Here is a 27737-nt window from a genome sequence, read left to right as displayed (position 1 = left end):
TTACTCAATGTCCGGAGGTAGAAGTTTCGGTTAAATGAAACAACTGCTTTATCGATTATATGTTATATGCGTGATGTCGATAATGACGTTTAACTGGGAGGTAGTGATGACCAGAATGTTATAAGCATGTCGATAAAGAGGCTTAACTTGGGATTAGTGTTAACTAGAGATGGACGTTTTCGACTTCATCCAGTAAGTACTTGCAGCGAGAGCGTATAAAAATAAAAAAATATACCTTGGAGTTAAATAGTTCACGCATATTTTATTTTCACTAATTTTGTTAAATGAAATCATCCTTTTAAACACTTTGTTTACATTTGAATGTGAAACATAACCTCATTTTTATCATCTGCGAATTCCTGCTAGTACAATTTTTACTTGCAAGAATTTGCAACTCTCTCGGATTGTTAGGTTCTCGAATTCGCTCTCTATTGCAAATTTTTGAATGCATTTCCATTAGAAACTTGCAAGTACTGGTAACAGAATCTCCCCCAGGTGTAATAATAAGATCGAGAAGAAAGATTTGACGCTATATTATTTGAAAATTTGAATAATGTACAGACAATAAAGCGAGAATGCTGTTTTATTACTTCACCTGTTTATAACTCAGGATTTAATAACTAAATGATTGCTCAGTAGTCACATTCCAGTTTTTACACTCCCTTAACTTCCTTACAGAAGCTTTGCACACACACACACAAACGAACCCACACACAGTGCCTTGCTAAGGGATTTTCATGAGGGAGCGAGAGAACTGTCTTCTGAGCAAATCTTTTATTATTGAATCATGTTTATAACTTCCCTATGCGACCTATTTTAAATTTTTTTTAAGTTACAAAATACTTGAATAGAGCCTCATAATACCAAAAGTAAAGAAAAAATATTAAAAAATTTTTTTGGGTAGCTATTAGGGCTGCCTCAAATTTGTGCAATATATTGTACAAAAGTCCGCAAAGGATTAAAAGCCCTCAAGAAAACTCAATAAATATTTCACTAAATTTGACGGAAGAAAACTTATATTTCATTGAAAATGAAATTATTTATGCACAAACTAATTGATTTTTATGCAGATATGTTGGAATGAATATTTTATACTTTTTTAAGTATCTTTGGTTAAGATTTGCATTAAAAAATATTAAATTTTCTCCATGAGAAGAAAATTATATAAAGAAATTTTGAAAAATTTCAGATAAAATTACAATATAAAATACAAATGATCCGTTTTAATAAACCTTCCCGGTTTTTCTGCCTTCAGTAGATCAAGAAATCAAGAACCTACCCTTTAGTGCAACAACAGCGCACAGGCATTTCAAAAACCACCCTAATTGCCTGTTCAACTGCAACCTTTGCGGACGTTTGTACAATATATGTCTTGCACAAGACACTTACAACCTTTCCGTGTAATTGTTCAATATATTGGTAAATTGTTTTTGAGCTCTGGGGAAAAATATTTTAATTCATCATAGTTTAATTTTAGCACTTTTATATCTGTGTTCGTATGGAAAAGAAGCTTATATCGAAAGGCTGGCTTTAGTATAAATTGGCATTCGCAGCATACGATTGCGAATGACTCATTGGCGCTGAGCCGTTGAAGAACTTTTGGCTAATAAACGCGCAAGAAATAGTTCCGATACTAGCAAATCAATATTCTTATTAAGTCTCATCAAAAAATTCGTTGTCGTTTAAAGAACAAAGGGAATGCCGCATTATACTAAAGCCAGCCTTTCGACATAAGCTACTGTTCCATACGAACACAGATATGATGAAATGCTTTTTATATTTCACGTATTTTTTGTACGGTAAATTACCACAACTTGCGTGTCACTGGAATTTTGTAAAATGGTATATTTTTGAATTAAATTCTAAAAATATTTTTGAAACGTTTTTGATTTTGAAATTTACGTAAACGATTCGGAACATTCCAAAACTTCGTAAAATTTAATTTGTTTTCAAAAATATTTTTAGATTTAGATTTTTAGTAGCACGCTTCCAATGTTACAAAAAATTAAATGTACAATATATTGTACAAATGCAGGGAAAGGGTTAAAATTACGTTAAGATGAAGTTTGTATGATCAGCAGAACGCGAGATATAACGATTTGAAAAGTACACGAATAATCAGAATCACGAAAAAATGCAAACTTTAACAGATCATATCTCCGAAAAAAAAACCTCGAACACAGCTTATTTCATGTATAGAACCCATATATGTAATACTTCTATATAGGCAGTAAGCTAGCTTCTCAATGTGTAAGCATTCCGAAATCAAAGCGAGACAGTCTAGTACCGTTTTTGTCAATGTATTGCGTACTTGACCCACTGGGAAAATAGGTAAGCACCTTGCGAGGTAAGCCATGTTTTCTTTCAGTTTTTAGTACCAAAATTGTCATCATGGCCAATGTCATCTACTAGTAAAGGGCAAAATGAACACCTCCGAAGACACATTACGTTGTCAGTTGCAAAATAACGTGCAGCCGAAGTTATTTCCAAGCACCGAACTACTCCGAGCGACTGCTCTGCATTACACGTAACTTACTTTGTAAAGCGGCTCAGAAGTATGTCTGCTACCAAATGTACATTCTAAATCCCTACTTACATAAGGCGGCCATGCCTTTGTAAAAGTAAGGGACGTTCGGCAGGGAAATGGTAATGACTGCCAGGTGAAGAGTAAGTTGCTAATAAGGTATTATTACGTGCTCCTAATTCCCACTGGGGAGTGCCGTTTTTGTATATGTGTTGTGTACATGTTTATTTATAAACGTATGTGTTCCTTTTCTTTCGTACGTGTTTATTGATATATCTGTACTCTGTGTCTTTTCGGATGGTACTAGCTCTTACTGCCAATATAGGAGTATTACATATATGATAGAACCCATACAAAAATTTGAAGCTAATCGAAAGTGTGACACCAAATTTGGTGTCCGATATGAAAAAAGAATGTCTCATATGATTAAGCGATGATAAGTATACATATATCTCTAGTTTTCCGAACATGAAATTTATAATGGAACTAATTTCTATGCTTAATTTTTTCGTCAAAGTAAATATTTTTGATACGATTGCAGACAATCCGTGCTTAATCGGTTTCGGTCGTTCGGGGCCTCACTTGATCTTTTCTCCGTGGGTGTTCGTGCTCATTTTTCAGCGCATGCGCAGTATTCACCGAAAGATTCCATATTGTACCCGGGTATTTGTTAAGTGAACAGCTAATTTTCATAAAAGTAACATTAAATAAACTAAAGAAAAATAAATATGTGTCGCGTCCCAGTTTATAAGTATATATAAGTATATATTGAAACCCCCAGAGACAAACAAATATTTACTCAAAATCGTTTATCTCTAAAGACCAAAAATAATTTCAGAAATTTTACTAGAAGTGCAAAACAATCAGCTTTAGTTTATTCCATAAAAGAATAAAACCAAGAAAGCAAATACAAAATACATTTTGGTTAAAAATTTCCAATTCTTCAAGAAAAAAATAACCGATAATGAGCACAATTTGGAGCAAGACTTAAAATGTTTATAATACATATTTACTTTTCAGTGAGGCACTCTCTCACAGTGTTCAATATTCACATAAAATTTATTATAATTTGTTTTTAGATTGCTTCGATCTTCTATTTAGCTCTTCCTTTTAATGTTTTAATATGTAGATATGTATACCTTCGCCTTAGGCGTCTCCGCCTCCGTTGCCGCCACGTGCTGTACTGCCACTACGCATTGTCGTACCGCCATACTTGCTGTGGTGCAAGTGTTCGTCGCTGCGCGGCGTCATGCCATCTGAGCTCATTTGAAATTCATCGTCATCCTCATCGAAGACGGGCTTGCTGATTTTCATGGCTTCTTCCAAGCGGTAGCTGTTGCTTTTGGGCAATGGTTGATCGTCGCATTTTAGTTCACTCATTTGCATTTGAGTGCAGAAGCGTTGAATGTGCTCCAGCACTTCCCGCATTCCAATCTCGGATGACTTTTGACCAATGCTGCGCTCTTCAGAAGAGGTCTTGTGGGGCTCCGAGGGCGACGATTTTATAGTGCTGCGGCAGGAACAGGAATTTTGTGCCTTTTCACATTCATTGGTCGATGTACTTGGCTTCGATCCGCTACAATGTTTCTGGGGTTGCGCTGCGGGTGGATTTGGTGCAGCAGTTGGTTGAGTCCCTGACGTGGATGCCACCAGCATCGTATGGTGTTGGTAGAACATCTTGTCATATTCCGACTTCATGCAAAGATACCTAAAGTGTCGCGAATTCTCCTCGCCATAGTGGACAACCTCTATGGAGTAGATGAAACAAAAACATCAAAATTGTACAGAAACTTTCAAATGTCGCTTACTGTTATTAATATCAGTTTGAAGTTTGTTCAGCAAGGCATTGGTGGATTTCAGTTCAGCTGAAAAGCGATCGACCTTTGCCGATAGTTCACGAAAATTCCGATTAAGTAAATCTGAGATAGATTTCTAAGAGGGAAACATTGAAAATTAGTATTTCAGTTGTGCTGTCAACTCTTACCCCAATAGCGTTTTCTACGGTTTGGCGTATGAGTTCAAAAAACTCCTCAGTGTCATCGTCCTTATCATCGTCGTGATTTCTTGCGTGATGATGATGGTGATGATTGGTATGTTCTTTTTGACCACTACTATCGGCAAAGTTCACATAGTTCTTATTGTCGAACAAGTTTGGCACATTGTACACCGCCGATGTTGCACCATAGCTGTTCTTCTCCGGTCGCGTGGTTTTAGCTTTTGCAGCGCTGCTATGATCTTTCTTGATATCATCCAGATTCAGTGCTTTCTCCTCCTTGCCGAAATACTTGTCTGGCTTCATACTGCTGCTACCGGGGCGAGCGCTCTTTCGTCGGCCAGTCGTCATGCTGCTGGCTCCCATTGGGGCACCGTTTGCATTCAGATTAGCTGCGTTGGCGGACGCCGCTTGACAGTTGGTATTGTATGGCGTGTTCGAAGTGATAATGTAAGCTCCGTATTCTCCGCGGTCTCGCGAATTCTTTAGTATGCTATTGTTTACTTGAGATTTCATTGAATTCGCTTCGAATTTTGACGCATATAGTTCCTCGATGGACTTTCGTGGCCGTTGTCGTACCATTTTGCTAAGATAATCGAGTGCTAGCGATAGTGGGGTTTAAGTCGTATGGTTCTAGTCCTTACCGACTCTCCGGCTGAGACGGCACTTGAGCAGACACGTTGCAGAGATGATTTGGTAGGAAATGGTAGGAACCTTATAAATAAATAAGGGCGGCAAAAAATATTGAGACTTTTCTAAAAAAGTTTTTTTTTTAATTTTTGACGAAAATGTCAATTTGTGTTTCATTGAATTGTGCCCGAAAAATTTAATACACTGAGGTGGAGAACTCAAAGTGCGTAACTCAAGGCGAATTAATATAAGGTGATAGCAGGAGTACAAAAACAAAAATTTACATGTCTTTTGTTTTTGCTTCGGCGCATAAACTGTCAAAATCTGTAAGAGTGTGTGTAGAAATTCAAACAAAAATTTTTCAATTTGATATCAGAAGCCGTGCGGCGAAACACATACACAAAATCAGCTGAGCTAGTAACACCACCTTATATAAATTCGCCTTGGCGTAACTTTTGTTAAAAAAAAGTTTGATACAAAGACACGGCATGCTTAACCATCTTGCGTTTAATACTTAATACGAAATTCTGCAAATTGGGATTGATAACACCCTATACAAAACATATGTACATATTTGATGCGTATTATTGGAAATCTCGTATTTCTGTAAATTACCATTATATGGGAGGTAGGCGTGGTTATTGCTCGATTTCAAAAAATTGCAAGGTAGGCAATATCGGCCTACACGCGCAATCGATCGAAGAAGTTAGTTGGTAGGAATATTGAATTGTTAAGATCAGTCTATTTTTGGGCGGTGCATTGAGCACACGATAGGTTTACTTTTATAACATAAATTTAGTGGTGCATTGAGCACAGAATAAAAAACTTTTATAACGTTGTGAAATCGTTGTTTGAATTTGATCTTCAGTGAACGGTTGGTTCACCGCAACTTAAATTTTTTAATTCACCTCGCTCATTGAGACTTAACTTATATGTATTTCATTTTTTATTTTAATAGGCCATCGTCAAATTTTAGTAATTCTTCCTTGAAGGAAACAGAGGAAAAGAAAGTTGCACTCACTCACTAGTGAAATACAACATTTTGACATTCAAGCACCATTCACAGCTGTTGAAACCAAACCACCTTATATGAATTCGCCTTGGACATAGAGATATAAAACATACACACACATCATAAATTTACAATGGCTTTGTGCATTTGTGGTAATTCCAGACGCATATAATTTCATCACAAATTTTTAAATCCTACGCAAAGTGATGATCAAGATTATATTCCCTATTGAAAAATAGATGCTGCATAGACTGACAATTTTTACACTAATTTGAAGGCACTATTTTCAAAATAGAAAAAAATAAAATTTCAATTACAGATAAATATGTATGTATGAATGGATTTCTAATCCTTTCCGGTCAAATCCGTCCCTGATAAATATAAAAATTTGTCCTCTTAATTGCAAGGTTCATAGAGCCTCATAATACCAAATGTAAAAAAAAAAAAATATTCAAACGTTTTTTTGGGTAGCTATTAAAGCTACCTAAAATTTTTGCAATATATTGTACAAAAGTCCGCAAAGGAGTAAAAGCACTCAAGAAAAATCAATAATTATTTCACTAAGCTTGACGGAATAAAACTTTTATTTCATTATTAAATTATTAATGAAATTATTTATGCACAAACTAATTGATTTTTATGCAGATATGTTGGAATGAATATTTTATACCTTTTTAAGTATCTTTGGTTAAGATTTGAATTAAAAAATTTTAAATTTTTTCCATGAGAAGAGAATTATATAAAGAAATTTTGAAAAATTTCAGATAAAATTACAATATAAAATACAAATGACCCGTTTTAATAAACCTTCCCGGTTTTTCTGCCTTCAGTAGATCAAGAAATCAAAAGCCTACCCTTTGCTGCAACAACAGCGCACAGGCATTTCAAAAACCACCCTAATTGCCTGTTCAACTGCAACCTTTGCGGACGTTTGTACAATATATGTCTTGCACAAGACACTTACAACCTTTCCGTGTAATTGTTCAATATATTCTACATTTTTTTTGAGAACTCGGGAAAAATATTTTAATTCATGATAGTTTAATTTTAGCATTTTTATATGATGAAACGCTTTAGATATTTCCATACGATGTGCTTTTATTGGCGATTTTACTTGACTTTCACGTATTTTTTGTACAGTAAATTACCACAACTTGCGTGTCACTGGAATTTTACAAAATGGTCTGTTTAAATTAAATTCTAAAAATATTTTTGAAACGTTTTTGATTTTGAAATTCACGTAAACTATTCAGTTTGAAATAAACTGTTTTGTTTACTTATTCTTTAGAACGTTCCTGTTCTGTTTATTCTGGCTGTGAAATGGGATTATCTGGAATGTATAAAGAAATGCAGCCAAAGTTTAATTTGTTTTCAGAAATATTAATAAGATTTTTTGTAGCACGCTTCCAATGTTACAAAAAATTAAATACAGGAAAAGGGCTAAACAATAGGTACGAATCATTAGATATCCACTTCTAATTGTATAGTAGGTAAATGAGTTTTTCAGGATGCTAAAGTTGGTCGACCTTTATAATTTCGATAGTCTTCGATTAAGACATAGCCCAATATTCGCGTTGTTGGCAAGCTTGATATTCAAATACATACACAATTTACAAGCCATATTGTGAACTATGTACATATGTATACATGTATGTATGTATGTATGTATGAACATAACCATGGCGACGATTAACCAAGCCAAACACTGTCGACAGTCATCAAGGCAATGAAATTCTAAAGCAGTAAACATGAAGCCATCCAGAAACTAGCATTCGGCTACCAATATTCTGCAGGTTGGGTCAACAATAAGCCATATGTATCAGTTCGAGCGATGAATCCGCGCAAGTAACAGAAATAAAAATTGTCGTAATTCAACTGCGCGCATTTAGCAATTGTTATTTACCCTTTTTAGCGTTTTTTTTTTTTGTCGAACGACCTTACAAAGGGTAAGGGAGCATGCGCTGTAACCTGTGGCCACTTTTTATTTGAGCTTAAACCTGCTGAAGCGTAAAGTCCGACTCACTCAAATAATACAATTGGTTGGTAAATAAAGTGTAGAATGACAGTGAAAGACAACGGTAAAACAGTTAAAATTCTACTGCCGCTCAAATAGTACCTGTGCACAGAGATCCGGCTCATTTGATAAAGTGGTAAGGTGGTAACTAACTACATAGCAAATGCATAAAAACCGTCAAAAGTAATAATGTTCATTTGTGCACACAAAACGGGCATCAAATTTAAATTAAAACAGTCTGACTTTTATTTATTATAATTATTATTTTTTATCTGATTTGCATATAAATGTAAACGGCGGCCAAGCAAAATTATTGGCAGTATTGGCATAGAAACAGTGCTTCGAGGGCTAACACCATGACAAACACATTGACAACATACAACTGAAATGGATTTATCTATTGATTTTTAGATTTAACCAGGGACAAGTGCCCTACAAAAGAAGACAAATGTGAAAAATTACAATGAAGAATGTGTAGAAAAAGAAAAAAAAACCTAACCACTGTTTTAACTGAAGCTATTAGTAGCAAGTAAACATGTACATATGTATGTATGTATGTATGTATGTATGTATGTATGTATGTACATATGCATCTACATACGCTAAAATGTTACCAGCCAATTTTATGCTTAATTGAGCACCTCAAAAGAGCACGTTCGTCAAACATGTACAATGTACAGAATAATGTATGCAGTAAATACATGTGTATGTATGTATGTATGCCCAAGTACATACAATGCATGTACATACGTACATAAGTGTGTGCCAGCAGAAATTATGACAATGTGCAGTTAAAAATATTTAAAAATGTAACTCAATACAATTTCAAAAACGTATAAGGTGGTGGTAGAAAACAAAGTGGATAGATACACGAGTACTTAATAACTAAAAACACTAGTGGGTCATTAAGAGCAAATATACCCACTTCTGTAGGAAACAATAAAAACATGCACATATGTATACATAATGTGAAAATTTTCTGGAAAATTTGGAATGTAATCACGAACAAACATATTTATTAACAATTTTAAACCTCTCTAATTATTTATTCGTTTTAAGACTGTCACAGCGTTTGCCAAATAACACAATGAGATAAAATAATAATAAAGGCATCCAGAATGCCACGCCATATAGACCAACCTGTGGGCCTATCAAGCAATGAACAAACAATTAAATTCTGCCGACAAAACTCTAAACGTTGTGCTCTACATTTTTTTATTTCTTCACTCATTTACTCCGAACAATATTTATTAACCCATTTACGCCCAAACAAAAACGGTTGGAGTTTTATTATATCTACTTTTATTTATGTGATCATAAAAACCATTTTAAACAAACTAAGGAAATAAAATTAACGAAAAAAAGCTTAAAAGTTAACTTTTGGGAGTGTACTTTTTTAGTACAGCGGTCACTTAGGCGTGTTAATTTTTAACCGACTTCCAAAAAAGGAGGAGGTTATCAGTTCGTCGGAATATTTTTTTTTTTTTTTGATGTATGTTACCGCATAACTTTGGACCACGTCAACCGATTTCGGGGTGGTCCCATACTAATCTGGTTAAGATCCGATCAGCGGATCATGAGATATATATATATTTTTTTTTTTTATATGAGAGTTGAAGTCGGTTTTTTTTTCTAAAAATTACTTGTTAAAACATTACCTGACAAGGCATAACGTTTTGATTAATTTACTCTCTTTCCACTTTATAATATCGGATATTTTAAAGCAAAGTGCAATAATTCAAGAAAACATCCCAGCTTTTCATGTGGATCACTTCTAATGTGAAAAGTCGATTTGTAATTGTCCAAATCCGGTATCCCCAGTTATACCTTTTTATCTTTTATTCTATCTGATGTGAAATTAATACCAGTAAATTATTAAGCAATTTCGCTTTAATAATAATAGTAAACTTTTAAACGTGGGTTGAATTGGTGTCGTTTATATAGTACAGAGAGCACAAATGGGTTAATATGATTGTGGTATATTCAGAGTCAAAATAAAGCCGACTTTAAAGATAGTTAAGGCTTTTTGACATAATTTTCGATAGAATATCAGTGAAAAAAATTACAACTAACTTTAGAAATTACTTTATTCCGTCTATAATATGCTCCATTATCCTCGTCACACTTCTTCATCGAGTTTACTGGAATTCGAACCAACGACTCCGGCTTATAGAGCCAATGGTCTACACACTGAAATCAGTTCGCAACGTTAACTGTTGTTGCTTTTTACACTTTTACATTTGCCAACCCAAATATGTACAATCCAGGGTAACGGTAATGGATTTTGTAACTATTTAGACTTGATTGTGTGGTTGCTGTGGTTGTTCTTTATACCTTTCATGAGCATGAAATGTTATTATAACTTTGGCCCGATGTTTGTTAGTACCAGAATAAGAAGAGATAGACCCACAAAAATGTATACTTACTTATATGATCAGGACGTCGATCTGAGCCGATTTAGCCATGTTCGTCTGTCCGTCTGTTTATATACAATCTAGTCTCTCAGTTTTCGAGATATCCGATATATATTAATCATTTGTCGGAACCGGAAAAACGGACCACAACAACATATACATAGCTACATACAATTGATTGTTCAAATATGAGATTTTTCATTATACCTCCTTCATTTATGCAGCTAGAAGCAAAAAGGAGTGAAAATTATTACGATCGGGTCACTATAACCTATAGCGTCCATACAACTGATTATTCCTATATGGGGTTCTACTTAAAAACTCCTTTATTTGGACACCTAAAACCCAGAAATTTCATGAGCTAGAGGTAATCATACAAAGTGCACTGAGAAATTTGTCAAGATCCGTGCTGTATCATCTATATTTCCCATACGAGTGATCGTTCAAATACAAGTTTGTGCGATATAACTTTTTTGTTAAGGCAGCTAATCACATTAAATTGCGTTACAGCCTTACATACCGATCACAAACATGGATATAAAAACAGTTTTTTCACTTACCAACACTACCCTCCGATCGCATATTTTTTTAACCGACCTGGCTGAACTCGGATAAATAGCCGAGTTTGTGTTGTTGCTTTGCAGGTATTTCGTCATTTAAGCGAGTGTTCTTTTGTAGCTCGGTTGAAAAAAAATGCAGTAATCTGTTAAAGTAAAATTTTTTGATGTTCAAGAAAGGTATGAAGCCTTCGGCATAGCCTTACTTACTTACTTACTTGTTTTTAAGTTAATTTTTATTTTAAGAATTTTAACTTTAATGCGGGCTCGTTCTTATTTGTTTTTCGTATTTTTATGGCCGAGTAATAAATCATATCTAAGCTTAAAAAATTGTTGATTATGATAAAAACTTATTAATAACACTGGCCAACAAAATTACATTTTTTTTTAATTTTACTTCGCTGTTTCTAAATATATGTAGCCTAATTTCTTTTCTAGCAGCTCTTGTTTACGAGTTATAGATTTCACTTTTGTAAAACCACCACACATGATGGCTGACTATTGTTGGAACATTCAGAACAGCTCTCTGGCCGCAACTTCTAAAATATAAAAATAGTACTTTTAGACTTTGTGCAAAACTCAGGAAAATTCAATAAATTTTCATGCAAATTTGCAACTTTTTAATCGGATTTTTTTAGAATTTTTTCGAGTATGAAATTTTGTAGTCCAATAAATTTTATTATGATAAAGTTTGAAGTAGCTAGGACTTACCATTGATTTTTGGCATTATTTTCACGCAATTTCTTATATACAAAAAAAAGTTCGAAAATACGAAAAAATGCGAAATACCATTTGTCATAATTTCAAACTAGAGCTGATAGAGAAATTTCATGCACAGAGTTTAAGTGGTCATTATAAATTAGGGTAGTATCATGTAACATAACCTAATCATCAGAAACGCTGTTGTGCGATGTTATTATTTATTTCTATTATTGTTATGAATATTTTTTCCGTTTTCCTTATAATGCTTACTTACGCTGTCTGGTTAACAGCAAATATGTACCTCAAAATGTGCACAACATTGCATGAATGTTCATATGAATGTACATATGTAGATATATTCCAGTGTCTCCTTGCCTTTACTATTCGAATTGCTGTAGGTCTAATGCGATTACAGTGAATAGTAAATCTGCAAAATACGTATGTTCGTTTAAACATCTGCATGCGTACATATGTATTCGAAAATAGGAAATAAAAATAACCTTCCTTTACATATGTAAATGCCACCATAAACAATGCATATTTACATACATTTGTACATGCAGACACACTAAATGGCGGGCGCTATGCAGAAATAGGCAAACCAAAGAACGAGGAAACAAAACTTGCAGAATAACCAGCACAATTTGCATAATTCAGTTAGTGGTGCCCCAGATCTAAGATAGAATGAACGTTATTATTACATAACACTCTTGCTATGACCTCAATATCTAACCTGATTCGCAAACATAATTATCTATCCAGGTATCAAGCAGACACATTGTCAACCAGGAAGCGTTACAAATGAGGTAGAAGTTCCCGAATAAACGAGTATGGCAGCAAGAAAAAATGGTGAGCAATATTCTCTACATGCACTGAAAAAAACTTAATTGCCTTCAGGTAAATCCATACGTCTTTTCAGTTTTATTATGGCCTCTTGTGTTGGCCTCAACATTTTGCTTAAATTCAATTGGTGTTTGCGCGCAAGGATCTACCCTTAAAACTGGCCTACTTAAAATTACTAAACCAACGCCGAGAACCCTGTATAATGGTTCCGCAACTAGAGTTGCAACAGCGGCAACAAGCACCGCACCGCCGCCGAGTTCGTCGACAACGGAGATCACTGATAGCAGTACATCGGCCACCATACCGGAGATTTGCATACATGGCTTGAGAGTAATGCCCACCGACATGGACCAGGCACAAAATGTGCGCCATGAACGGGACTTTGTCCACATTATTGAAGGCGATGCCATGCTCAGCATTCTGACAACAGACGTCGCCTCGGTGCTTTTTGTTGTGAACCGTATTAACCGAGCAAATCTGTTGGATGCAGATTTTGAAATTGGTGAGTCAAAGTTACCACAGGCTGGCTGATGAATTTTGCTGTACATAATATGAAACTCAAAAACCTTAAGACAAGCTGCCTATCCTGCCTATAGCACTTTCATTAACGAAATGTCAAACCAGGGCTGCCAGCAAAAGCATTGCTGTCGTAAAGAAACATATGCAAGCATATTTAATTACGAATTTAATATAGAAGTTTCTTATACACGGATGATTTTTTATAAAATTTATTAAAGCTCCAGAAAATCCTTTAATATTTACAGGAGTCCGTGCTATCCTCATCGAAGATGAAACAATTGCCGAAAACTTACTCATGCAGGAGGTGCAGTATCTGCAGCAGTGCATAACTCACGCCATTGGAATATTTGTCGACCATGATGTATACAAGAGTTCAGAACAGATCATCAAAGATCTGGAGTACAATATTTGGCCCATACTCTCGCCACACGTATATCTCTTTCCCAAAGTTGCGCACTTATTACATCAAATGCCTTGGGGAGAAAGTATAGCTTCTGTGGAAATTCTCACTGAAAATCTGGCAACTTATAATGAGTTTATGGAGGCAATCCGGCATGAACAAATGTGCTTAATGCATTTCAAGAGCGACAAAAATGTCTACATCCTTTTCGGTAATAAGATGGCTCACCATTTTGAAGAAAATGGCACAATTTTCGCAGTTCCCACCGATCGCGCAGATCGTACGTTTATATCAGGTAAACCTCGCCAGAAACAAGGACTAAACTCCGTGTTTGAGTATTCAATAGCCCATACATAAAAAAGCGTCTATAGTATTGAATATTTTTCACTACAGATCTACCAGATAAATCATATATACTTATGGAGCGCGAAATAGATGCGGATGCGATTGACGGGAATTCTACCTTATCTACATTAGACGAAACATTTAAGGGTAAATCAGTTCAACCATCTCGAGTTTTCGCTTTTGCTCGTCCAATGCTGGAGCTGGTGCGTTGGCTTAAGGGCTCGTTGATGCGCAACTGTAAGCGGGAGCAAAACATTTTCATATTCGAGTCATGCTTCAATTTTCTCACGTTCATCGCCGACTGGCAAACGCCTGAGTATCGTCAGTACTACGAACCTGCAAAAATTCTAGAACTATTACACATGCATCGATTTGCTTCCCTAATGAACTTCCAAATGTATCAGAAAGTCAGCGAAAATGGTCACGGAACTGCAACCGTTTCGTCTGGCGAGGATCACATAGAACTGCGGGAGATTGCGTCCCAAAACTTTGTTACCAACATAACTACTTTCTATCATTACAACAGAGCGAACAGCACAAGTCTAGAGCTGAAACCGAAGTTCGGACAGGTCTTCAATTGCCAGTACAGTGCGGGGGAGAATGCAAGGTATCCGTTTTTATTCGATGGAGAATCAGTGATGTTCTGGCGTATTAAGCCCGACGCTTGGGTAGCCACCGGGATGACGGCCGCTATTCTCGGCTTAATAATAACCTTAGCCATATTGGTGTTCATAGTAGTGCGCATATCCTTGGGCGACGTGTTCGAAGGCAACCCGGTCACCTCGATTCTCTTATTACTGTCTTTGATTTTACTATTCACATCGTTTGTGCCATTCTCTTTGGAGTACATTGGCGAACACCGTAACTCGCACGTGACTTTCGAAGATGCCGCCACACTGAACACCCTTTGCGCCGTGCGCGTTTTCATTATGACCCTCGTCTATTGCTTTACATTTTCGTTGCTGCTTTGCCGTGCCGTAATGTTAGCATCGATCGGCTCAGAGGGTGGATTTTTGTCCCATGTCAACGGCTACATTCAGGCAGTCATTTGCATTCTCAGTATCTTCGTGCAGTTGGGTATGTCCATACAGCTGCTTGTGATTATGCATGTCGCCACTGAGAGTATATCATGCGAGAATATGTACTATGGACACTGGCTGTGGGTTTTGGTCGCTTACGATTTCATCTTGCTGGTGGGAGTTGTCGCCCTGGTACCTTTCATATATCGCTCACAACGGAATTATCGGGAAGGAATCCTCATTGTTATTGGTGCAGTGCTGACTTTTCTCATTTGGATTGTTTGGATTGGAATGTCATTTTTGGGAGATGAGATACGTGATGCAGCTATTCCTTTGGGTCTTCAGGCCACCGGTTGGGCCATATTGGTGGGAGTGCTTATTCCGCGTACGTTTCTTATCGTGCGCGGTATTGAGCGCTCGGACATTGCTCAGGCGTTGCCATCGCTTACTTCGCTTGCCTTCGCGCAGAATAATCAGTACTCTTCCGAACAGGTAAATGCTGAGACAGAATGGGGTCTTTTGAAACTTCAACTACTGATACATGACCTGTGTTCTCTTTCCATAGAGCGTTTATGAGTGTGTTAATCCAGCTATGCGTAGTTGCTCGCAAGCAGAAATGGCTCAGTCTCCAAGTGAAATTCCTACACTTCCACTGCGCGGTGGTGGTCCACGACGTCAACAATTTTTTGCCAACCTGCGTCAGGCCAATGCCAACATAAATCCACAGAGACCTCCACCTCGTCCACAACGGGGAAGCCCCACGAGATCAGAGTGTTCATCTTTACCAGACTCTCCCGAGAGCAGTAAAATAACTCGATTCTAGATGGGAAGGAATAAGTGAAAGGGAGAAATTTTATATTACTTTATTGTATTTTAACGGTCCATCATCTTTGTATCTAGTCATTGTCTTTTGAAGACTGTCATTTTTATTACTCATCAACTCGAGGCATATTATATACAAATGCATATTTTACCAAGTCAGTAATAAATCCTTACAAGTTTAAGTATATTTTGGGAAGAATAAATTATTTATTTGCAAAGTTCTACCAATATAATTAGCTTTAATATTTACAGAGAGAAAGAGAGATTCTATTGCGCGTGCGTTCTTATAAAATGTAAAGAAAGCTGATTTCAAAACTTTTGTATACGAAGCTTGTTGCCAACAGCTTTTTAACGAAAGCTTTTTTTTAAAATGCTTATACGCCAAAAAAGCTGCTTCTCTTCTCGCCACATAATACGTATGTATGCAAATAGGAGTATATGCGTTTTGCATTAGTTCAGACAAGTTATCATTGCATCCATCATTAAGTTTATTTATTTCCTTAAAATGGGAAACAATATTTATGTGCGCATTCAGCGGCTTTGAGAATAAACAACCGAATAAGTAAGTAGATACTAACACCACTATTCGGTGTAGAATCAAATGTAATCTGGCAGCACCTTTTTTAACTTCAGTGAAGCTCTGTTGGGTTCAATGTTGTTTGACTCACTTCGTCCAGTTCAGTTTTTGACGTTAGCTCGAATAGTCTGGACATAACTTTATTTCGACGGCATTGCTTGTCTTTGCTTGTAAAAAATTTTCTATATAAGGAATTGTGAAAAACCAGGTCTTTGTGAAAGTGTGTGAATAAATTTTGCGCGATTGTCGTTTCGATAACTCATTAAACTTAGTGGCTTAGTGGTTAGTAAGATTTACTTTTGCGTACACGAGTGAAATTCATTTTTTTTTCATGAACAGAAAACCTTCGGGACTTTGAGCTTTTAGAAAACACAAGTTTTTTAAATAAGTAATACATTTTTAATAAGTAATACCAAGCGTTTAAGAAAAACTCTGTACATGAGCTCTGAGTGTTTACATACATATGTTTCTTGGCAAAAAATCTGATTTATTTTTAGAAAAAATCGCAGAAGAAAAATGCCTTGCCTTTCTACCCCATTGGGCAAAGCTTTCATGCTTTGTCCTCGTGGTCTGCCGCCTTTCACCTCTCTTCTATCCATTGCGACTTGACACATTTCAAAGAATAATTTCAGTGCATATCCTGCATACTCTGTTGCTCTCTGCCGCTGTCCGTTTAAGCTTTCGCTGCTCGTTAAGTTGGCTAGATAACAACGAATACACATGGATTTCATGAAGAAATTAAATTTAGAATGTGCATACATACATATACATACATATGTATATGCACATACGTGGGAGTGTGTAAAAGGAACATTGCATTAAAGTAAAACAGCCTCCCGACTTTAACTGCAAACAAACAAACCTGCACCTTTATGAAAGCCTGTGTTGTGTATCAAACGTGCAATGGATACTTAAAGGAGCAGACATGAAAATAAAAACTAACTAAAAGAGAAAGTATTGAAATTTGTTAAACGGTCAAGTTTTTGATTAATGTTGGTGAATATTCTTCACAACGACAAATGCCGATAATGTAAATGACGCAACTCTTTTAGGAAACCACGCTAAAAATTGTTTCTTGTCTACAATTTTAATTACATTAACGAGCCTTGTGCATTTTCTACCAGACCCATTGCTACTCGTTGCTTCTTTTTTCTTAGAGAGCATCAAATCTCTTAGTCACAGGTTATAGTTTAATAGTTACATTTGGCTTTTCGCAGAAAATATTTGGGTTTCTGTGTATAAATTAGTCATTCGTTGCCTAAATTCATTCAGCCAACTACGCCAGGTCAACGAAACCAGCGCAACGACCCCATTCCAGTTGCTAAATTGTGATAAATTTTCCTAATCTACGCGGACTATGGAGGAGCTTTTCATTCATAAAAATTTAAAAGCTTTCCTACCGAAAGCAAAACACAGTCGCTTTGGCGTGAGAGCGCATACCGTGTAATGACAGTTAGTATCTGTGACATGTCGTGGAGCACATTTTGTTGAACCAAAATAAAATGAGAGCGAAGCCTTTTTTGTTTACGTGAACTTAACGAAAGTTAGCATCCGCAAAAAATAACACGAGCAGATTGTTATACTTTGTGATTCGGCATATGTTCGAATAATTACATTGAACGTACGCACATACATATGTACATATGTATGTATGTACATATCTAGCTGCATATATATATTTCAGGCTCAATGCTATCGCTAAATATAGATTTATAGAACACAGAAAGGAGGGAAGAATTCAACAAAATGAGCCTACAAATGAAGTAAATATTTTAAATATGTATAAGGCTTTTTGTCGGAAAGGTACGTGAAATCAAGTACTTCAAAAATATACACAAAACATCTCGAAAACCATGTAGCCCATATAGTTACGGGCTCGTAAAGCATCTGACATTTAAAAAACGAGTGCAGTGCTTAGCAATGCGGTAAACTGGAACGAAGTGTAAACTCGAAATAAAAACGTTTAAATCTAACTTAGAGCGTGAGTGAGTCGGTCACAAAGTTCGCTGCGAGCACGGTATACAGTAACCCACCCGACCAACGTACACGAGAATGGATCCGTTTTAGATAGTTTAGCAACGCTTTCACTTACAAACCTATTGAGAACGGGTTCCGAAAAAGTATCGTAATAGTATTACCCGTTGCTCAGTTTGTGGCAGCAGAATTTTCGTTCTCGACATGCGTTTTCAAAAGGTTTTTCGAAGTGTTTTCGATGGTCGAAACGTAACTCAAGCGGAAGTTATTTCGATCCGTTTCTCTATCGAGAAATTAATGAAAACGGCAATGGTTTCGATCAGTTCGATTATCGAGAAAGTAGCGTAAACGAAAAACGTTTGAAAACGAGAAAACGTTTGAAATACGAGACTCTTAAGTGAGGCGGAGCTTGCGGGTAAAAGAAACTATCGTAAAACTCGTAACATCCGCTAACATACGTTTCTTGGTCGGGTGGGAAGCGATTATGACCGGATGCAGTTCCTACATAAGTCAACCGTGTTCCGAACACAACTTTGAGTGAATAATAGTGGGCTGACTTTTTAAAATGGTCCCATCGATTAGGCAGTAAAAGAAGTATTACTTGGCTTAAGGCAGAACTCTCTAATTTTCAAATGCACGAAATTTGTATGTATTTGTTCAGCCGCTTATTCACATTTGAAAGAGGATAATGTAGAGGTGGGTAACTCAACTCAGAGTTGAGTTATTGAGTTGATTCCTATAAGTGAATCGGTAACTCAGACTCCCTGTCCAAAAAAAATGTAACTCAGTAACTCAGTTGATGCCGTAGGGCTCACATGAATCAATTGAATCATAGTGGCTCATATTTGTCCATATAACTCTCTCGCTTCGCCACAGTGTTTAGCATGGCAAAGTCTTGCATTTTGTTTTTGCACGAGACGAATTTATACAAGGTGGTGGCAAGAATACAACAACAACAACCACATGTATTTTGTATTGCGGGTGTTATGTCAAATCTCACAAATTCTTATAATTTCGTTTTTTTTTTTTAGTTTTTCTCGAAATATGTATGTATGTAAGATATATAAAGATGTGCATATCAAATCAATTGCCTTTCCAACCATATCCACATTTTGAAATTCGGTACAATAGGTTTCGAAATATAAGCTTTTGAAAATATTGAAAATTCCACCTTTACCCTCCCCCTAGCACCGCCCTATTAATTTGCACACAAAAAAAATTACACCTTTCAAATCAGTAGAAAGGAGCTGACCACGCCCACTTTAAAGCTTTGTTTTATCTCAACGGCCGCTATACCGCATCTATGCCTCAAAACGGGTCTACGATACGAATGAGTGTAACATACAAAGAGTCAAATGAGTTAGTTGAATGAGCTGATTCCTTAAAGTGAGTTGGAGTCATTGAGTCAACTCCTATAAATTTGCTGAGTTACCCACCCTTAGGATAATGCACGAATTAATGCAAGTAAAGACCGTTTATGCAGATAAAAAAGCGCGTTTGTTAACCGTATAATATGTATGTATGTATATATATACACATATGCATACATATATATCAAATATTCAAAATGACGAGATGAACTCTCAACCCTCTCTGTGACGCTAAGTAGCACAAAATTTAGATATTTTAACGAAAGTCGGTGTCGAAGCTGCCTTTGGTATAATTTAGGTTAGTGTAAAATTTTGGCGAAATCTGCTAATAACCACGCCCACCTCCCACGTAGTAATTAAAAATATTTTTGTTTTATTATTATTTTTCTTACGAATTTCGCTGTTCAAATTTACATTTCAAATATATCAACAAACATTTGTGGATACTTTTGCATCAGTCGTTGCCTATGGGTTAATGATAAAAGATTCCTATACATTCACAATCATGGCGTTTCTTTATACATTCCGGATAATCCCATTTCACAGCCGGAATAAACAGAATGCGTTTGAAATATACGTCAACATATCATCAGGAACGTTCTAAAGAATAAATAAACAAAAAAGTTTATTCCAAACGTTCTGAATGAATAAAGAAATGCAGCCAATATTTCATGTATTAATTTTCAAAAAAGCATATTGTCAATGGCTGGTTTACTGTTTACTATGGCTACGAGTAAATTTTGAAAAAGTTTGAGTTGAATAAAATTTCAATAGCCCATGACAAGGCGAATTAATATAAGGTGATAGCAGGAGTACAAAAACAAAAATTTACATGTATTTTGTTTTTGCTTCGGCGCATAAACTGTCAAAATCTGTAAGAGTGTGTGTAGAAATTCAAACAAAAATTTTTCAATTTGATATCAGAAGCCGTGCGGCGAAACACATACACAAAATCAGCTGAGCTAGTAACACCACCTTATATTAATTCGCCTTGGCCCATGAGGTTAGTGAAATTTTTAAAAAATGTATAGAAAATTTTGACAATCGCAAAGTTTGTTGATGTGTATCATTTTCCGACACAAATATAGAAAAACAGCCAGAAGCGAAAAAAAAATAATAGGGCAATTTATCTAAACGCGTAAAAGCCTCATATCCAAATGTTGGGAAATCAAGTAACATTTTTTTCTATGAAGAATGTAGAGTTAAATTCATGTAATTGACATTGCAAAATATGTGGTTTCCATGTGAGCATGGTATACTGAGTTTTGGTATAACAATAACTAAGAATTGGTATTAGGTGGAATTGGCATTAGGTGGACGATGTTTCGAAAGTCTGAGTTGATTAAAATCAAATTGATTAAAAACTTTAATTTGTGAATTACAATCAATATAAAAGATACCTTTTTAAAATATTGGTTTCACTTTAATTCATAATATCTTATTCCCAATAAATCTACGGTTGGCAAAAATTATTTAATTTCACACAACGGATTGCCAAATTTGTCCCACCATATTAAAAAATTTTATTCACCAATTTTGCTTACAGAACTTTGTTACCGATTCACACACGCCCTTCCTACAATTTTTAGGGAAAACATTCAGCAATTGTAAATAAGATGCGAGATGCCTATAACAAAGGTCTTGATCTTGACACTTGGTTTTATATAGCGCATTTTTATACCACATTGTGCATCCATATATGTATTTAATAATAATAATAGATTGGCGCTTACACATATTTTAGTGTTGGGCCGAGCTTCTCCTCCGATTTGTGGCCAGCGCCTTGATGTTGTCACACAAAGGGGAGGGACCAACAGTTTTACGAGAAGTTGGTTTTCATGGCAGAAATACACTCGGAGGTTTGCCATTTCCTGCTGGCGAGCGCTGTTAAAAAATAAGATTTTTGTAAATTTTTTTGCAATGTTGCCTCGACCAGGGCTTGAACCCAGGCCCTGCGGAGTAGTAGCACGCACTGCTAACCACAACACTACACATACATATCGTCGATGTATTTGCAAAACCGCCCATCGCCTAACTGCAAAACCGCTTATCTTACGAGACTCAAATTTTACAGGAGAGCGAAAAAAGGGTTTTCTTTGAAGGCATTTCCTTGACAGGATGTATTTTCTATAGCTATTATTTAACAAATATATTCTTTTAACAACGATTTTAGGATAGTTATGCTTAGATCTCAATACCTGGAGTTCAGGGTTATCAAATCTCGTTTTCACTACAACGGCGATTTAGGCGGTTTTGCAAAAACATCAACGATATAATATAATACTCTAAAATATATACTTTGCAGAAATTTCCGTGGTGTAGTTCTAAAAACGATTTATGGTAGAAGAATCCAAAAGTCAAACCAACCGAATAAACGTCAAATACAACCACCTTAAATGTTAACAAGCTGCTTAGCTATAACATCTACAGCGGAGATCTCGGTTAATTCCCCGAATGGTGTTTTGACCTCCATTAATGGGAATCTAAACGGTACGCACTTTATAAACCACGAAATAAAGTTTAGATATTATCAAAACAATTTTCTTTTAGATGAAAGTTTCGCCATTGAATTCGAACATTTGGTAGACACAAAATCACACACATCGATGACAAAACAACTGACTTCCAGTTCCAGCACAACGAACCCCAATTGCACACTTTTGTCCGTCGCTGCCAATACACGCGGGTCTGCAGGCACGCTTATTTTATCGCCCCTCCCTTCACCTATAGCCAATGTCACAGTGGCAAACACTACCCATGATGTAAATTCCGTTGGGACGGAAGATTGCAATGATAAAAAAGTACTGCAAAGAAGTACCAGCAATTGCATCACATTGTTGTCAAATTCTGTTGACGCTAACGGGTTGGCCATCAAAAAATCAGCGAATGATACCGCGTCTTCAGCCAAAGTGGGCAGTGATGCCAGTGGGCGTTCGGCGGCCTTGGAACATGCCTATGTTCATGATGTTTACGAACACTGCGAGGAACCTACAGGGCCAATGCGCCCACGTATCGCACAATTCCTTAATAACTTGGAGCCTGGTTCTGTGATCTGTGATGTTGGCTGTGGAAATGGGCGTTATCTAGCCCATGGAAATCCGGCCATTTGTACGGTGGGAGTGGATCGGTGTTACCGTTTGAGCAAAGTAGCACGTGAAAAAGGTGGTGAGGTCAGTTTCTATTTCTCCAGTGTGCTTAATAACTAATTAATGTCTTATTAATTAAGAAACTCATAATTTCACTATTCTTTCATTTAGGTTTTAATGTGTGATAACTTGGAGCTACCATTCCGAGATGAATCATTTGATGCTGTTCTCTCTTTGGCGGTTGTACATCACTTTGCCACCACAGAGCGTCGAGTGGGCGCTCTTCGAGAGCTGGCACGTATATTGCGTATTGGCGGCCGTGTTATTATAACGGTTTGGGCACTTGAGCAAAGGCATCGCCGTTTCGAGTCCCAAGATGTGCTCATTCCATGGCAACCGCCAAAAATTCGCACTCTTAGCTGGTCGGACGAGGAAGACGATGATAATTTCCTCCCGCCGTATCATGCCTACACCGAGGATTCCACAAACTCAAGCCGATCCGCTGGTGATGGCGACAGTTCGAGTTTATCCTCATCGTCACCTGGAGAGTCGTGCTACAGCTTTGTCCGCCGCGCTATTCAAGTAAGTTTCTTAAAAGGACAGTGGGCGGAAACATGTAATTACTTTGAAACTTTCAGAAACTGGCTGGTGGCCGTAGACATCCGTGGTTTTTGGACTCATGGACTTCGAAAGAAACGAAAAATGACAGCAGTCTTGATTTCGAGGATGTGAGAGACCTGCCCATTGAGCTCCGACGCCTTGAAGACTTTGAAGACTTTCATGATCCTCCTCTTTCTGCGGGACTCAAATCTCGTAGTCTTGGCAGTATACTTAATCCACCACCTCGTCAAATAGTACGATCTCGTTCCAGCGTACCAAGTTTAGGTGGAACAATTCTTCATTTGGATGTAAGCCAGAAATGCGGAACGTCGAATGCTGCCTACTCATTACAAAATGCTCTGCACGCGATGGAAAATTGCAATGGAGTCTCTGGTACTGGCACTACAAACAATGTCTCACCAACGAAGTTAATTAAAACATCCAATGTGAAAAGCTTGAATAGCGGGACTTCAATAGGACGGCGACCGAAGTTGATCAAACAGAAACAATCCCTTTGTGATGAAGACTTTCAACTGCCAGAAAACCCATTTCCTATGATAAGTACATATAATAGTAATAGTAATAGTGTCAGCAGCAATTTGTACTTGCGCAACAGCGTTTACTATAACAGCAACAATGGAAACTTAAACAACCATACGGGAAGAACCGCGGCAAGTCCACAGTGTCAGACATCTCTTACTGCCCGCCAAATGATGCAGGCGAGTATCTTTTTGCGTAAGCAAAGTTCTTTGAATGAGGAACTAATGGCAGTCAACCGCCTTCGTGAAAAGGAGAGGGTTCGCAAACGTATCCAGAAGCAGACCTCTTTAAATGAGGCTTTTCTTTGTCGATCAGCAATGTTCTCAAGGAAGCTGCATGTCATTCGCGAGAATTTCACAAAGAAGATGAAATCCTCTACGGGTAGCTTCGAGAGGGCCACAAAAACTGGGTTGAACAAACTCGTTCAAAATATTTCAACTTATATAACACCCGATACATCAGGATCCAGTACGTCCGAAAAGACGACTAACGAACCAGAGCTAAGCAGTGCTGCTTCCCAGACTTCGACTTCTTCGAAATGCAACAAGTACCATCATCATCATCATCACCACCATCACTACGTACAGAAACATCTGCAACAGCAACAATCTCTCAATCTTCAAAATTACCAACGTCAAAAAGGTGGCCCTATTCAAACCCCCGAAACTGCCTCGCCGCTAGGAGCCAATCTGCAGAAACAATTATCGCTCGGCAGCACTGTTAATAAATATGCTGGTCCCGTTACATACTGCAATAGCGCTGAGTGCACCACCTCGGCCTGCTATTGCAGCACATATCACTATGCAGGTTGCAATACGTTTTGTACGACTAACGACGGCCAAGAGAATAAAGAGGAGAAAGCACGGCGGCACTCGCGTGAGTCCGGATCAGACTCCTCCAAAGATAGTAGTCTGCAATCGGATACTAGTATAGAGTCCGAAGATAGCTTTGCCTCTGTAATTTTCATTCCAAAGCCAGAACAGCATCAGCAGCAGCTTAACTACCAACAGCAACATCAAAATTCAAATTCCAGCTCGAGCAATTCTTCGTCAAGTAACGGCGGCGGCAGTGGTAGTGGAGGAGTGTGCCAGGCGTATGGTAGCTGCTGCCAGCACAAAAATGGTGCATGCAAAATGCATTCGAATGGCACTGCTTCCAGCTGCACGACGTGTCTGAACCATCAGCAAAATTCACACCAGCAGCGATTGTCCTCAGTACCTACTTCGCCTTTGATTATGCCCTGCCCACCCACTCCGGCACATTCTCCAGCGGCTATACAAGCGGTAGCTACGTCACCACCTCAAACAGTAGCTGCAGTAACCGCTGCTATGGCCATTCTTACTCCGCCTTCCAAAAATACGAGAGATGAGATCGACGCCCCTTCATCCCAAAACGACAATAAAAACAATGAGCCTGGGGAGAATCGATTCAATTTCGATGCTGCTCACATTAAGCAACACGAAAATGAAAAAGGGGAGCATAATAAACAAAAAAGCGAAGTCACGGCTAAAATTACAAGGCAGATTATTAAGAATTTACCCCCTATACCCAAATTCCGTAAGCAACAGTCTCTACAAGCAATTCGGCAAAATTTTCCTATTGTAAGACGTTCCTCGGCAACGGCCTCTTCGTCTGTTCCCATTATACCTAAACTCATGTCTCTGGAGCTGTTTAATCCCGCCACTGATGATTTAGATAGCGACTCTAGCGAGGCATCCACGCCAAACTCCATCGACAGTGTCATTAGTACAGGTAAAACAAATGCGGCAGCAACATCCGCAGATCAACCACAGCCAGGGACATCACCAACGTCTGCACAAGGTGAACAAATCGGCCGCGACAAGACAAACGAACTCGACTCACAGCCAACGAACAAAGAAAACGAGCAAGAAAATAGCAAAGACGAACTTAAAATTAGCAGTACTCTTCATAATGAGATATTTTTGAATGAAGAAGATAGTTGCCCAATACCTCCTACAAGAGGAAAGGTAATAACAAATGCGAACTCTGTGATTAAAAAAGACCAAGACTTTGCTGAGTTTGCTGAACAACTCAACACTCAGTTGTTACGAAAAATCGAGGAGAGAAATGGCTTTGAAGAATGTGCGAACTCGGAGAATAATTGTGAATCCGGCGATCTCTTAGACACACATATCAGTACGTCGGCAGAAAGTCTTAATAAAAAGCGCAGCAACGAATTGCGAGATTTGTCGGCAATCCGAGAGGAACTGCGGGAACGTCGTTTAATGCTGGCAAACCTTTCAACACAACCCAGCTTACAGCAATCGCCAACCTCTTCGACATCATCATTGTCATCGCAAACTCGGAGCTTTACCATCCATGAAGAGAATGAGGAAGAGAGTGACGAACGGAGTTACTCGCTGCAGTTGTATGAGAACTGCAAAATATCAAAAATCAATTATAAAAGAAACCGGCCATACAATCTCAATCCGGAAACAGCCTATCTGCTCCAAGACGAGACGGATATATTCGAAGAAGAAGAAGAACTGGATCACCTGCCTTCACAAGAGGAACAACAGGCTACTACTTACAGCTGGAAAAGCCGGACACCGTTGAACTCTCTCCTCAATACAAATACAACTAACTATGGCTCTGGCGACTCGGAAGTAGGCCCGGAAAAAGAAGAAGGCGCAAATGCGAAAGAGAGGGATAATAACGAACACAAACAAAAATCACTCCGCAATCGGCAATCAACAGAATCATGGGGTAATTCAAACAGCTCAACTGGCTCTCTGGAAAGTCCCTCTCAAGGAGGCGCGACAACACACCATCGTTATTACCACGTTTTCCGCGAGGGAGAGCTCGACGCATTGATCAACCATCACGTTGCCAGTCTGCACATAGTGTCTTCATATTATGAACGGGCCAGTTGGTGTGTAGTTGCTGAGAAAGTCCAAGTCTGGACCATCTAAAGACAATGCCACGAATAATCTAGAAACATGCATTCGGAGAATTTTGCAAATTTTTTAAGTCCGCGAATTAATATCCAGAATCTATTTATGTATTTATAAATAAACGGAATTGCTAGTGTAATCACACATCGTAGCTCTAATTTAGTTATAATTCTAAGGCTAAATTCAATTTACATTTACTTGCTTGGCACTATAAACGATACATAGACACACACCCCTGTGGTCAGCTGATTAAGTTAAGTAAAATTTTGACCAGCACATCATATACATATATGTAGCAAGCACCATATAAATCCACATTCCAAACTTTGTACACAAATTATAAATATTCACAAACTACCAATTTGTACCAAAAATTTTGTGTTCTGCATTTTCTTCCACACACAATTTTCGACAATTTCTTTCGTATGGAAGAAAAGCACAACACCGTCAGCCAAAAAAATTATCTATACTTTATATTACTTATATTTGATGGACAATAAAACTACATAGCTACAAATTTTAAAATTTTTAGGGGAAATTACTTACGTAAGTACATAGTAAAGTTCGTTGAATTTTTACAATTTTTATACAAATTTTGAAATATGGATTTGTACGATGATTGTTATATAATGTGCTGGACTTAAAAATAAACACTAAATAAACAAAATAATGTATATGTATATAAACAGATACGTATTTATGCATACATATGAATTTATGGCCCCTATTATGAGTTGCATTCGATCTTCGACTGTGTTCGCTGAACGAACGAATTTTCATTTGGTATTATGGCACTTATTCGGTGAAGAATAGCGCTATTGTGAATTTCAAAAGCTTACAGTTTTTTCTTTTTTTCTTTTGTATATTTCTGTTTGTATATT

At 37.3% G+C, this 27737-nt stretch overlaps 3 protein-coding genes across 4 annotated transcripts; 2 read left to right on the top strand and 1 right to left on the bottom strand.

Moving 5' to 3' along the window:
- Window positions 1-3620: 3620 nt before the first annotated feature.
- LOC118751174 lies at window positions 3621-5207 on the bottom strand. Its single transcript, XM_036485945.1, has 3 exons — window positions 4509-5207; window positions 4333-4456; window positions 3621-4272 (listed from the first exon to the last, which is right to left on the bottom strand). Exons 1-3 carry the CDS (start codon window positions 5097-5099, stop codon window positions 3671-3673), a joined length of 1317 nt encoding a protein of 438 aa, XP_036341838.1. The 5' UTR covers window positions 5100-5207; the 3' UTR covers window positions 3621-3670.
- Window positions 5208-8204: 2997 nt separating this feature from the next.
- LOC118751177 (protein bride of sevenless-like) lies at window positions 8205-15979 on the top strand. 2 transcript variants are annotated; one of them, XM_036485948.1, is made up of 6 exons: window positions 8205-8309; window positions 12609-12695; window positions 12766-13191; window positions 13454-13903; window positions 14002-15464; window positions 15538-15979. In XM_036485948.1, exons 2-6 carry the CDS (start codon window positions 12677-12679, stop codon window positions 15793-15795), a joined length of 2616 nt encoding a protein of 871 aa, XP_036341841.1. In that variant the 5' UTR covers window positions 8205-8309; window positions 12609-12676; the 3' UTR covers window positions 15796-15979. The 2 variants fall into 2 exon arrangements, with proteins under 2 accessions (XP_036341841.1, XP_036341842.1); XM_036485949.1 differs by having other exon boundaries at window positions 8256-8314.
- A 516-nt stretch (window positions 15980-16495) lies between these two features.
- Window positions 16496-27155, top strand: LOC118751176. Its single transcript, XM_036485947.1, has 5 exons — window positions 16496-16653; window positions 22021-22205; window positions 22266-22885; window positions 22973-23383; window positions 23440-27155. Exons 2-5 carry the CDS (start codon window positions 22112-22114, stop codon window positions 26872-26874), a joined length of 4560 nt encoding a protein of 1519 aa, XP_036341840.1. The 5' UTR covers window positions 16496-16653; window positions 22021-22111; the 3' UTR covers window positions 26875-27155.
- Window positions 27156-27737: the final 582 nt, after the last annotated feature.

Source organism: Rhagoletis pomonella, unplaced genomic scaffold, assembly GCF_013731165.1.
Source record: "Rhagoletis pomonella isolate Grant_MI unplaced genomic scaffold, Rhpom_1.0 Rhpom_scaffold_00584, whole genome shotgun sequence".
In the NCBI taxonomy this organism is placed as follows: Eukaryota; Metazoa; Arthropoda; class Insecta; order Diptera; family Tephritidae; genus Rhagoletis; species Rhagoletis pomonella.
Note: the sequence above shows the minus strand (reverse complement) of the source record. Positions and strands in the feature narration are given on the sequence as shown.

What these genes read in the sequence shown, in the direction of transcription:
- LOC118751174 (XM_036485945.1), bottom strand. Translation starts at nt 5,099, where the DNA reads ATGGTACGACAACGGCCACGAAAGTCCATCGAGGAACTATATGCGTCA. An exon ending in CCGTAGAAAACGCTATTGGG is followed by an intron (nt 4,457 to 4,508) that starts GTAAGAGTTGAC and finishes TTTCCCTCTTAG; the next exon opens with AAATCTATCTCAGATTTACT. An exon ending in TCAAACTGATATTAATAACA is followed by an intron (nt 4,273 to 4,332) that starts GTAAGCGACATT and finishes TCTACTCCATAG; the next exon opens with AGGTTGTCCACTATGGCGAG.
- LOC118751177 (XM_036485948.1), top strand. An exon ending in GGATGCAGATTTTGAAATTG is followed by an intron (nt 13,192 to 13,453) that starts GTGAGTCAAAGT and finishes TAATATTTACAG; the next exon opens with GAGTCCGTGCTATCCTCATC. An exon ending in ATCAGTACTCTTCCGAACAG is followed by an intron (nt 15,465 to 15,537) that starts GTAAATGCTGAG and finishes CTCTTTCCATAG; the next exon opens with AGCGTTTATGAGTGTGTTAA.
- LOC118751176 (XM_036485947.1), top strand. Translation starts at nt 22,112, where the DNA reads ATGTTAACAAGCTGCTTAGCTATAACATCTACAGCGGAGATCTCGGTT. An exon ending in CATTAATGGGAATCTAAACG is followed by an intron (nt 22,206 to 22,265) that starts GTACGCACTTTA and finishes ATTTTCTTTTAG; the next exon opens with ATGAAAGTTTCGCCATTGAA. An exon ending in TTGTCCGCCGCGCTATTCAA is followed by an intron (nt 23,384 to 23,439) that starts GTAAGTTTCTTA and finishes TGAAACTTTCAG; the next exon opens with AAACTGGCTGGTGGCCGTAG.